Source organism: Plectropomus leopardus, chromosome 18, assembly GCF_008729295.1.
Source record: "Plectropomus leopardus isolate mb chromosome 18, YSFRI_Pleo_2.0, whole genome shotgun sequence".
Lineage (NCBI taxonomy): Eukaryota > Metazoa > Chordata > Actinopteri > Perciformes > Serranidae > Plectropomus > Plectropomus leopardus.
The window spans coordinates 1,149,948-1,162,683 of NC_056480.1; the positions used below are offsets into that span (position 1 = coordinate 1,149,948).

Genomic DNA, 12,736 nt, shown 5'->3' on the forward strand with positions numbered 1-12,736 from the left:
TAGAAAAGACAGAACATCACATACAAGTAAAATCATGTCATAAAAATAGTTAAATCAATATGGTGGCGTGTTGTGATACATCCTTTATTCCAGACTCAGGTTCCTTATAGAAAAGACAGAACATCACATACAAGTAAAATCATGTCATAAAAATAGTTAAATCAATATGGTGGCGTGTTGTGTTATTCCTTATGTCAGATAGAGCTGCTATTATTTCATTCTCAGTGCCATTAAGCCAGCAGATACATTTATACATGCGATTCCTTAAAACAGTTTAGAGGGTATAAACTCCTGCAGACACAAACATTTCACTGGCACTACACCGCCTTGGTCTCTGGTGTAATATTCTCATGGAGTTATTATAATCCACCTGCAATCTCTGTAAAGTTGTCTTTTTGTACTTAGACCACAGGTGGGCAGTATAAAGTGGTGCACTGAACGCTGTGAACAAAGATATCTTCACCTCATTTGAACACGTAACAAATTACCGCGAGAGAAGGTTTTGCCTGAGCGTACATCGTCTGGCAATGCCTCTGAAAATCATCATCATCTGTCATTTCTGCTGTTCTGAAATGTCCAAGATATTTCACCCTATTACATACATCAAGATTGTTATCAGACAGTTTAAAGACAGGGACGAGCTGTTGGAGGCCAGTGCCACATGGACTAAGGACCACAGGCTCATCTGCATACAATACACACACACACACACACACACACACACACACACACACACACGCATATGTACTGTATATTGCTTTCTTTAATCTTTGAGTTAAACCTGCATGTTAAATGAAACAGTGGAGTAAAAATGGCTTCTCTCACCATGATTGTTCCTTCTCCAGATTAAGAGTCCAGCGATGCCGAGAGTCAGCAGCACCGATCCTACAACGACGATGACTTCAAAGCCAGCAGGAAACTCTGAGGGAGCAACTGGAACCCAAACAGAACATTCACACTTTGTCTCTAACACTGGACGGAGATTGATGTATTTAATTCACGATTACTTTGATATGTATGTTATCCTAACTGATAGAATTAAAATATAAGTATAAAAATTAGTCCAATATATGTAACACGTCACCCTTTCTGCTGAGATTGACAAACTCATCATGTTTGGAAATAAATGCATGTTTGGAAATAGGGCTGTCCCCTAAAAGTGACAGGCTCCAATCATCAGTCAGAGGCCTTAAGTCATGTGATATTGCTTCAAGTCAAGCAGCTGTTTTTTTCCGTGCAGTGTACTTCTGGGGACGTTTTGGTCCCCAGATTTTGCTGCGGAGTGAGTGCTCTCGATTGTCACGCTTCTCTTTGCAGCTGCGGACATGCAGACAGCAGCATGGAGGAAAAGAGAGACACCATAAGGTGAAGAAGTGGTCAATTTACAGCTCACACCAAGTTCATATGATAAAGCCTCCGGCTTTTGTTATATCGAGTGTGATTCGTTCTGACTTTAAAGCTTTCTATAGAAAACAGAGCGAATATTCATATTGAACTGCCAAATTTTAATTGACTGGCATAATTCTGAGTCGGGTACAGCTCTATTTGGAAATAAATACTTCATCTAATGGAGATAATTATATATATTTTCCACCACCTCTCATTGCAGTCTTACCCCAGTTAGTCCTGATCGCTGCTTTGTCCAGTTTGGTGACGATGTCCTCCTCCAAACCAGAGAGATGAAACACACAGTCGTACCTGCTCCAGTCTTCAGGTGCGACTGATGAAAGGTACAGGTCAACACTCATCTGAAAAGATCCATTGTGGTTGGGGAGGATCTCTCCGACATCCACGTCCTCGTGAATCTCCTCTCCGTCTTTCCTCCAGAACATCATGGCTCTGTCGGGGAAGAAACCTGTAGCGTGGCAGCTGACTGGAGAGGACGGAGACTTCTGGAGGAGAGACACTGAGGGACGCTCTAGAAAGAGAGGGAGAAACAAAATCAAAAATTACCTTTAAAGACAATTTTGGAAGTGAATAATCTGCAAAATCTACAGACCTACTTACATCAACCTGAACTTGCCTAAAAGTGTAGGACCTCACAACTGTCCAACAAAAACTATTTTTAATGGGATACGCAAACCACTGAAACCCTGCACACCCATGTGTTCATCCTTGAAACCACACAAATTCTTATAAAAAAAAAAGCCTGGGGGGCTTTTTTCATCTACTTTGTCAAAAGTAGATGAAAATGGCCTGAAAATTAGGGAAAAAAATTAAGCTACTAATTTCCTCAAACTTTTTGAACATGTCTTATCAAGTTGCTCATTGCTTTTTTTGCATGTTTTTTAAAGACACCGCATCAATCTGCTCGGGTTCAGAGGTTTAAATATTTGTGAAATGCGCCTGAAAGCAGCACAAGAAAAGTGATGCTGCTCCAGGTAGGGCTGGGCAACATAGATTTAAAATAATATCACAATATCTTTAGGCTATATTTCAATACGCAATATATACCTTGATAGTTTGAAGTTGAAAGTAGCTACTGCCATAAAGTAAAGTTACATAAACTGCTGTTATAATAAAATTTACTAAAATACTGTTATAATGTAAAATAAAATATAAAGTTAAATAAAGTCCTGCCATAGTAAAGTTAAATACATTTCTGTTCTAGTACAGTTAAACAAAGTACTGTTATAGTGAGGATAAATAAAAGTAGGCTATTGTTATAATTTACTAAAATAAGCAGTACCCACAGTGCTTTTATTTTGAAGGAAAAATAGGCTGATATGGGGCCGGGAGTGTCGATGTTTTTGGGTTGTAGAAGAGCTAGGGAAAAATGAACCGCTGAAGCGAATTTCATGCTACAATAACAATGAGACAATTTGTACTCAAGTCTTTTTTATAAATCACACGTGGAACAAGCTCTTACTTTTACAAAGCTCTATTAAAAAATAAAAATTAAAAATTAAAAACTGGTGGAAAGAGACATTTTTGTGTCCTTTGAAATGACATCAGGCCGTGTGATTTTACCTGTTCTTTGCAAAGAGCTCTTTCCGATGTCCACATACTCCTTAAGGCTCGCAACGCACTCGTGGCTGAGGGCGTATTTCCAAAATGTATTGCCGTATTTGTCTCTGTCCCACTCGTGTTTGGTGATAACAGCCTGCTGTCTCGGAGTGATCCATGTCTCTGTCCTCAGGTCAAATGATATGATGTCCTCTCCATCATAACCATAATGAAGGTTACCATTGACCTCATCTGTCTCGTCATCCCATTGACAACCATTCATCCTCTGGAAAATGTGAACAGCTGGCAGAGAGGGAGATAATGCAAAAACAAACCCCAAAAAACGGGTTAGTCTACATCAGAGCATGGACATCGATCATTAGTTGGTATCACATCTGACCCTTTACAGAGAACCAACATACCCACTCTTTATCAAATTAAAAGCCCTTTAACTGAAAAAATCTGTTTGATGTCAAACAGTTCAAATCATGTGCAGAGCAAAAAATCATCTATTACCTAAAAATATCCAAAATTTGTTTTAAATGAAAGAAAGTTTACATGATTTGAGAGGTCTTTGTATATTCAAGAAACTACGATGGAGGATTTAAAGCAGGAAATAAGTAAAACAAAGCAGTAAAAAAAAAGTCTACAACAATGGTCACACAGCATAGATAAATCTAAAAATGAAAAACATTTCATCAGAAAAAAGTGAACATACCTCCGCTTTGGTTAAAGCGCTGCATCAGACTCTCCAAGGTGGCTTTGAAGGAGTGCCGATTACGCAAACAGTTGGCGGCATACCACGCCAAATGCTGAGGATTCTTTTTCATGAATTTATCCGTCCACTCAGTTTTGGCCAGCGGCAGTTGTCCGTTGCTGTCACAGTAACCGATCTGAACGTCATTGACCAGAGCAACAGCCACAAACTCTGGGATGCCTCTGATTCCATAAGAGGAAGTGAGCATGAACTCCAGGGTGTGTTTCACTATAAAATTAAAAAAAGAAGTGTGTTAGACTGGTTTTCTCCCTCCTCTTTTTGTTCTTTTAGCTCATAATATCTGTCTCTTCAGCTGCTGCATGTTCCCCTTCCTTTTCTATTTATCAGTTGAGTATTACTGATAGCCTTTATTAGCTTGTTTAGTTGCAATTTTTTGTCGATGGTTGAGCTGAGCTGAAAAATTATTTGTATGGAAAGAAAAAAAGCTGTAGCTGACCTTATCTTAAAACACTGTGTGTCCCTAATCTACATTTTACATATTAATTTCTATTATCATAGTTTTTATTTTCTATAGTTTTCAGATGTAATGAATATAAATAAGATGTAAAATATAATGTAAAAATCATAGCAAATATGACATGGCAGCCTTACAAGTCTATTTGTCAAATAATAAAGAGTCTTCTGTACATATCCAATAAAGTAAACTTTATGCAAAAACCCTTTGAAACCTGAAATGACCCCAAAATGAACATATAAATCATAAAAGGTTACAAGGAAATTACCTTAAAAAATAGCATTTTCAAGGGGAGAAATTAACTAGGGAATTAAATCTTTCCATAATCGCTTTCTGTAAAAAAAAAAAAATTTGATTGTACACTAAAGATTATAAATTCATATTTTCCCCTAGTTTTTAAAAAACCTAATAATTCTATTTCCACTTTCTCATCTTTTTACAGATTTCACAGATTCTTGCATTTTGCAGGACATTTCTTGTCAAATTGCTGATTGCCTTTTTCCTTTCATCTTTTTGAAAGAAATTAAATCAATTTGCTTACATTTCGGAAGTTTAAATGTTTGTGAAATGCGTCTGAATGCGGCACAAGAAACCCATCGATCCGGGTTTCAAAGGGTTAAGTGAAACAGTTATGAATCTGGGACGAAGTGCGCACATAATCAACACTGTATTTTAGTCACCTAACAAAAGATATCTACAAAATCCAAGCTTGGCCATTGGACAATGTATTTTTAATGACGTGTAATCGAGAAAGTGACCGCAACTTATCAACTAATCTACAGTGAGCTGTTTACTTTTAACCCCCTCCGCACGTCACTCACCGCTTTTGTGTTTGCTGGAAATCAGCTTCAGTTTTTTTAAAGAAAAAAAAAAATAAATTAAAAAATCGATCGAATTAAGCGATCTTACCTGAAAATGCAAAGTGGCACAAGAGAAACAACAGCAACAAGGTCTTCATGTTTGGGTCAAAAGTCGCGTTTCGTCCGCACAGTTTCTAACTTCGCCACCTGCGTTAAGCGCAGTCAGCTGAGTTTTCATGCCTTATCATGTTCAAGTTGTGGTTCACCTTCAGCTCCTTCCTTCACTTTGGCTAAATCCCAAATCTCTAAAAACCGCACCCACGTCCCCCGCACTTGCACTTTCCTCGGTCCCTCCCTCCCGATCACATGCAGAGACGCGCGGAAGTCGTGCAAAGATTGAGAAAATAAAATGTGCTTTTGGAGAAATGTGACCTCGTTTTATCTGAAGCATCAGGGGACGATCACAGCTGGATCAGCTGTCAGTCCCCTCTCGTGTATAAAGTTAGATAAATGATCTTTACATACAGTCTATGATTCGCGCTCTGATAATGTCGATAATAAATGCATATTGATTTGTGCAACAGTACAAACCTGCACATGAATCAGAGCAGGTTGTCTGTATTTACGGTCTCCTACTAAGAAGGCTGGGGAGTCGCTGACAGACTGTGTTTATATCATTTAATTAATGACTTGTACCAGCATTTACTTATATTTTGCTCATAAATCCATTAATTAATAACCAGTGGTGGACAGTAACGAAGTACATTTACTTAAAAACAGTTTTGAGTATCTGATATCCCAAAAGTCCCAGTGGAAATATGTGTACTCAGAGGCTTTTATTCAGTAAAAGTAGCAATAACAGAGTGTAGAAATACAAGTTAAAGTCAACATTTAATACTAAAACGTGCTTACAGTATAAAAAATAAAGGTAAGTAGTATGCAGGTCATTTTATGATGTTTATTTTTATAATTTTATTATTGATGCATTAACATTTTTTGTTGTAGTCAGTCAAGCTGGAGACAATTTTAACTCCCAAATACTGAGCATTTTCATCTTTGATATTACATAAAGAAAATGTTTTTTTCAGATTTCAATTTATCTTAAAACATTTCATCTGTAAAGTGAAAATGAAATACCTGTTACATGTTTTAAAATAAGGAAAATAAAATATTTCCAATGAAATATGCAGCAAAAGAAAGAAGTAACATGTAAAATGGAAATGTTAAACCAAATCACAAATACATAAAAACTGAACTTATGTGCAGTATTTGAGTAAATGTACTTTTACATTTTATACATCACATTTTTAATTACCAACTGCACAGTTCATTAACTCTGTGAGTGAAAGACACAACACGATTATTTAGATATTTCTGAATTTTGAATTCTTCAAAATAAGAGTCTTCTACTGATCGATCAAGACTGTCAGAGCAGCTTAAAAGAGAAAATAAAAAAACATTTTGATTTAAAAAAAAAAAAATCCAGGAAATGTAAGAGGCCCAGCAGCTCTGTTATGCTCTGAAAAGAAGTGCTAACAGTTTCGGTGCCGCAGTAACTTCACTGAGGTCTTCTGATATCTAATCTTCACAGGGAGCCTGTTAAATTTATACAGACAAAAATAAATATAAGGATTTGGTATTTGAGATATAATTAATGCTTTTTGCTCTTCAATTTATCTGTTGCTCAGTTGTACATAGCAGCGGCCAACTGATTATTGGCTTGGCAAATAATTGAGGTCGATATTTGGCATTTTGTCGATTATCTCTATCAGCGTTTTATTTTAACAATCGAGAGTCTCGAGATCACGACTTATTTTTAAAATGCTATATAAATATTATTATTATTAGCAGTGATATTAATAATAATAATAATAATAATAATAATAATAATAATAATAATAATAATAATAATTATTATTAATTATTATTATTATTAATATTATTATTATTATTATTATAACAATAATATCATTATGATTGCTATTATTATTATATTTTTTATTACATGCTCAGCATAATTAAAACAATGACTTACTCACTGTGATCAGTTAGGAGCTGAAGTGTTGTCCGACAGCTCTGACAATTCTGAAGCTAGAAGCAGAAAATTAAGTCAAACTTAATTTGAAATGATCAGTAATAATATGAGAGACAAGACTTGACATGAATGATTGATTACTATTGTTGACAAGATAATTATAGATGACATGTTGATTTCTTCATAATAAAAAGAGTACATTTTTATTTTGCGTAAGGGAAAACTTACTCTTTGCAGGTCTGAATCCTAAAACACAGATGAGAGATCACAGTATAAAATGTAAAGAAAACAGAGATTTTTATTAAAGAAAACACTTTCGCATATGCTGAATAATTCCTCCACAAATTCACATATTTCTGCTTTGTAAGTTAATAATAATATTTGTAATATTAAGTTATAAGATCAGCTCTTACACAGTATATCTAGTACATCTGTACCGGCACAGTACATTTACTGAGCATCAGCCAGCTCAGACTTTTTCTCACTTTTATCCTTTCAGATAAAATATGTTTTCTGACATATTATCATTGAGTTAAACCTACATGTTAAATTCAGCAGTGAAGTAAAAATGGCCTCGCTCACCGTTATTGTTCCGTATTTTCCAGATGAAGAGTCCGGCGATGAAGAGTGTCAGCAGCAGCAGCAGTCCTACAATAACTCCAGTGACAGCAGCAGGAAACTGTGAGGGAGAAACTGGAACCCAAACCGAACGTTCACATTTTGTCTCTACGACTTGTTACACCGTAACAAACTACTGTAAAAACACAGCCGAATTCTATCAGTAAAGTTCAATTTTTTGACAAAACAGTCAAATAGTCAGTGCGTTTACATGATGTTAGAAAAAGTCGAATTGTTGTGTAAATAAAAACTGGATTAATCAAATTTCAGATGATGCAACATGAAGTCACGCTATTCTGACATGTAAACACCTCAGTGGGACTTTAACTGGACTCGGTGACCTGCATGTGCTCCTAGTCGCTGTGCAAGCCTCCCTCAGTGTTTACGGATTGGGACTGTTGGGACTCGTTATTTATAAGGGGGAAGGGGTGCTGCAAAACGGGTCAGACATTTTTAAAAAACATGATCACTGAAGAGGGACTTTTTAAATTTAAGCTTAAAAACTTAAAAAGGTACTTTTTTTAATTAATTCAATGAGTAAATAATATTAATAAAAATATTTTAAAAGCTTGATTTTAAAAAGCGCATCCTGTGCTCAGAGTGACAAAAGTGTGTGTAATATTAAAGCGGGCCCTAAGGGTTAATGAAAGTAACTTTGCTGACATAAATCAAAGACTAGAATAAGGTTGTCTTGGCAAAAATAAATCTCATCTTACGTTAGTGTCATTTCATATCCTGCTGTCGCTTAAGTTTAGTTATCATATGTTTAGTTTGGCATTTATGTGAATTTTTCTTATTTATTTAGTTATTGACTGTTTATTTACATATTTTAGTCTGTTTTATTAGATGCTATATTATTTTATTATTTTTAACATTTTATATATTATTTGTTAGGTTATACTTTTATTTTTATTTATTTATTTTACATTTGATCAACTATTAAGAGTATTTTTAAAAATGTATTATTAATTTATTTTACCTGTGGTTAACATTATATTCATTTTTCGTGTTTGTGCGTGTGGAGGGGGTTGGGGACTTTGGTTTTAGTGTATGAAGTACTTTGTGTTACAGTGTTGATTGTATGAACAGTGCTATATATAAAATCTGATTGATTGATTGATAAGACGTATTTCATTCATTGGCTATAATGCCTCCCCCCCCCCCCTTTCATGTGGCTTTAGTGGCTGGATAGAAAAGCCCAGAGTTGACTGAGCTGGTCGATAACCAGCTTTGTACCGATCATCCAGGCGCCTAATGTTACGGTAAATTAAGCAGGATAACTTAAAGATACTGAGTATTTTCAGGTGGCTTTGTGATCTAGCTCTAGAAAAACAAAACAAACAAAAACATTTTTTTTAACCTCCAGTCTTACCACAGTTAGTCCTGATCGCTGCTTTGTCCAGTTTGGTCATGATGTCCTCCTCCAAACCAGAGAGATGAAACACACAGTCGTACCTGCTCCAGTCTTCAGGTGCGACTGACGAAACATCCAGATCAATGCTCATCTGGAAGGATCCATCGTGGTTGGGGAGGATCTCTCCGAGGTCCACGTCCTCGTGAATCTCCTCTCCGTCTTTCCTCCAGAACATCATGGCTCTGTCGGGGTAGAAACCTGTAGCGTGGCAGCTGACTGGAGAGGACGGAGACTTCTGGAGGAGAGACACTGAGGGGAGGTCTGCAGAGAGACAGAGAGAGAGAATGAAAAAAAGAAAAAGTAGGTGGTGTGTCTCCTTTAGTGCACCAGATTTAGTGATTTTACCTGTTCTCAGCAGAGAGCTTTTCCCATAGTCGACATACATCTTCAGCCACTCGGGGCAAATCTGAGTGAGATAAATCTCATTGTAATTTGTTCTGGAGTTATCAGCATCCCATGTCTGTTTGGTGACGACAAACTGTTGTTTCGTAGTGATCCATGCCAATATCTTCAGGCTGAACGACAGGAAGTCCTCTCCATCGTAACCGTAGTTCATGAAACCATTAACCTCTCCGGTCTCATCGTCCCACTCACAGCCACTCATCCTCTGGAAAATGTGGGCACCTGGGAGACAGAGACACAAATGGAGACTCTGTTACAAATTATGGACAGCAGGACTGTGATCCTAAAAATGCCCTGCTGTGGTCTTGTGATGAGCTCATGACTCCAGAGCAGATTCAAAAGCCTTTTTCTTTATATTATTGATGCACCGATCAGCCAGAACATTAAAACCACTCACATCGTCTAAATAATGGAAATTAAAACATGTATTTAACACAAAAAGTGAGTAATCGTGAGGACCTTTTAGGGCTGGGCGTTATGGAAAACAGTCCTATCACGATAACAAAGACAATACCAATGTTAAATAAATGTTCATTTAAGCTGAGCAATTCCGTGTTTTATCTGCTATCATTATTCAACGGTTATATTTTATCAGATGCAAAAACAAAAATATATCAGCATTATCACTGAACACAAGTGTGTGTATGTGTTGGAGTGTGTGCATGTCGCAAATGCAGACTATGTTTGCATCTTCACAACAAACGAAGGACTAAAAATAACATTTTTGCAGAAAAAATTGAACATAATACCTCCAGTCTGGTTTAAGCGCTGCATCACCGTGTCCATAGTGTCTCTGAAGGTGTGCTGGTTCCCCAAACAGCTGCCAACGTACCACTCAAAGTGCTTAGGTTTCTCTTCGAAAATTCTTGACAACCAGTCTGTTTTGGCCTCTGGGGTCGGTCTGTTACTGTCGCAGTAACCCATGGGAACTTCATCAACCATCGCCACACCGAAACTCCGGGATGCCTCTGAGTCCGTAAGTAGATGTGAGCACATACTTCAGGGAGTGTTTCACTGTGGGAACCGAACATTTTTGAGTTAGGGTCTTTGTTGGTACACTCCATTACGTCCCTTAGCTCTAACATTATATATATATATATAAATTCACCAGTGCAATTACCTCCATGTGTTATTGCTGTATACATATATATATATATATATATATATATATATATATATATATATATATATATATATATATATATATATATATATATATATAGTATATAAAAATTGTTAAACTGTTAAGTTTGGATCCTTGTTTGGTACTATTTTGCAGTTTGTTTGTTTATTTATACAGCACCTTGTTTGTTTTTGTTAAATTATTTTTTACTGTTTAATTATATTGTTCTTTGCTGCTTATCCTGCACACACCTGACTGCTGTAACAATGCACGTTTACCCTCTGTTGGACTAATAAAGGATTATCTTATATCATTTTATCTGGCATGTGTGTCTGTGTGTTTATTTTCTGTGACATCATTTTGAATAAATAATGATAATGATTAGAGATATTATTATTTTCTGGTCATTTTCTTGTTACCTTTTACTAATTTCGTGCAATTTGTGAGACATTTCTTGCCAAGCTGGTAGCTGACTTTGTTTTGTCCCTGTGTGTTTTAAATGAATCGAACCAATTTTCCCAGTTTTAAATGGTTAATAAGCAATAAGCTTGTGAGAGACGTCTGGATGCAGCTCGACAAAGCTGATCCAGGTTTTAAAGGGTTAAAATATGAAAACTGAATCAGTTTTCAGGCTTTATGGAGTGAAACGAAAAATATCTTTTAAAAAAATGAATAAAAAAGTCAGAGATCATTGTGCATAGTAGCCCTACAAGGGTTATTATTTGGCAAATTACATATGTAAATACTATAATTTTGAATAATTTTGAATACAGAAAACTTTCTGCACCCCAACTCCTCGCGGGTAGCTTTACTGCGCGCGCGCGCGCGCTCATGTGTGCATACAAAGTTAAAGAAAACGACAATAAACTCAAATTGCACTGCATATTTAGTTATCCAACAAATAATAAAACCCAAACTTCACCACTGGCCAATGACGTTTCAGTGACACCAAGTCAATGTTAGTGACTGTGACATAAAATAATCTAACATGAGTTATGTTTTGGTTTAGGTTTTAGCGCTTCCGCCCTGCATGAACCTGCCAGTCAGAATTTAAACGAGAGATTTAAAGATGCGGTTTTACCTGGAAATGCAAGGTGGGATAAAAGAGACAACAGCATCAAAGTCTTCATGTTCCGCTCAAAAGTACCTTTCCCTCACCTGACAGCCAGTCGGGTCAGGTAAGTGGTCTTACTTCCTGTCTAAATGTTGATTACTTCTGTCTGGTTAACCCCTCCCTTCCCTCAGCGGAAGCTGCGTTCACAGTCTGTTGTGTTGCATCCACGTTGCTCTCACTTTTTTTTTGTTTGTTAAGGGGGTATTTTTTCGCTTCCCTCCTTTGATCTTTTATTTTTTTCCAGATTTTTTATTTAGATTCGGTTCTTTTTTGGGGATTTTTTTTTTTTTTTTTTTTTTTAAGATTTTTAAAGATAATTTTTGGGGGCATTTTTTCATTTGTTTTTTAGATTATTTTTGGGCAATGTTTTTAATTTCCCTCACATGATTTGACTTTTTTTTTTTTTTTAAAGATTATTTTTGGACCTTGCAGATCTTCCTTTCTTCAATACATTTTTCTGGATTTTTTTTCTTGCTTGTTTGGATAGCATCTAATAATCTCCCCACAGATAATTTTCAAGTCATTTTAATGTCAGCTTTTTTTGTTTGTTTGTTTGTTTGTTTTTTCAAAATGTACCTTGCCAAGTAGCTCGTTTCCTTTTTTCCTCCATGTTTTCAAAAGACATCAAAACAATCCTCTCAGGCTCCAGAGGTTTCGAAGCGTGTGAAAGGCGTCTGAACGCTGCACAACAAAACTGATGTCGACTCAGGTTTTAAAGCGTGAAAGCATGTTGCATGTCTTGGAAAAACTGTGAACAATGTTTTCAGACTTTGTTTTGAGATCTTTGTTTTCCGACTTGTTGTACTGGAACAAGATCAACTCAGGTGTAACATCATTCCCAGCTGTGACCTCTGACCTCTGATGTCCAAGGTAAATATATAATGCAGTATCTCTCTCTCTGATGACCCAACTCTTCCCGCCAAGCTCCTGGAGGGAGAGGCTTGCTAATCTGATTCAATGGTCGAAGGTAAATTTGAACAAGATGAGATTTGGCATCAAACTCCGAAAATGTCGTTAAAAAATAACACTAAAAAGCAGCAAAATATAAGAAA

General features: G+C 36.3%; 1 protein-coding gene and 1 pseudogene across 1 annotated transcript; both read right to left on the reverse strand.

Moving 5' to 3' along the window:
• Nucleotides 1–120: 120 nt before the first annotated feature.
• LOC121957397 (major histocompatibility complex class I-related gene protein-like) lies at nt 121–5,288 on the reverse strand. The gene is made up of 6 exons (XM_042505959.1): nt 5,088–5,288; nt 3,665–3,931; nt 2,971–3,249; nt 1,616–1,918; nt 826–933; nt 121–685 (listed from the first exon to the last, which is right to left on the reverse strand). The coding sequence occupies exons 1-6, from the start codon at nt 5,134–5,136 to the stop codon at nt 465–467; spliced, it is 1,227 nt and encodes a 408-aa protein (XP_042361893.1). The 5' UTR covers nt 5,137–5,288; the 3' UTR covers nt 121–464.
• A 938-nt stretch (nt 5,289–6,226) lies between these two features.
• On the reverse strand, nt 6,227–11,769 carry LOC121958212 (annotated as a pseudogene).
• Nucleotides 11,770–12,736: the final 967 nt, after the last annotated feature.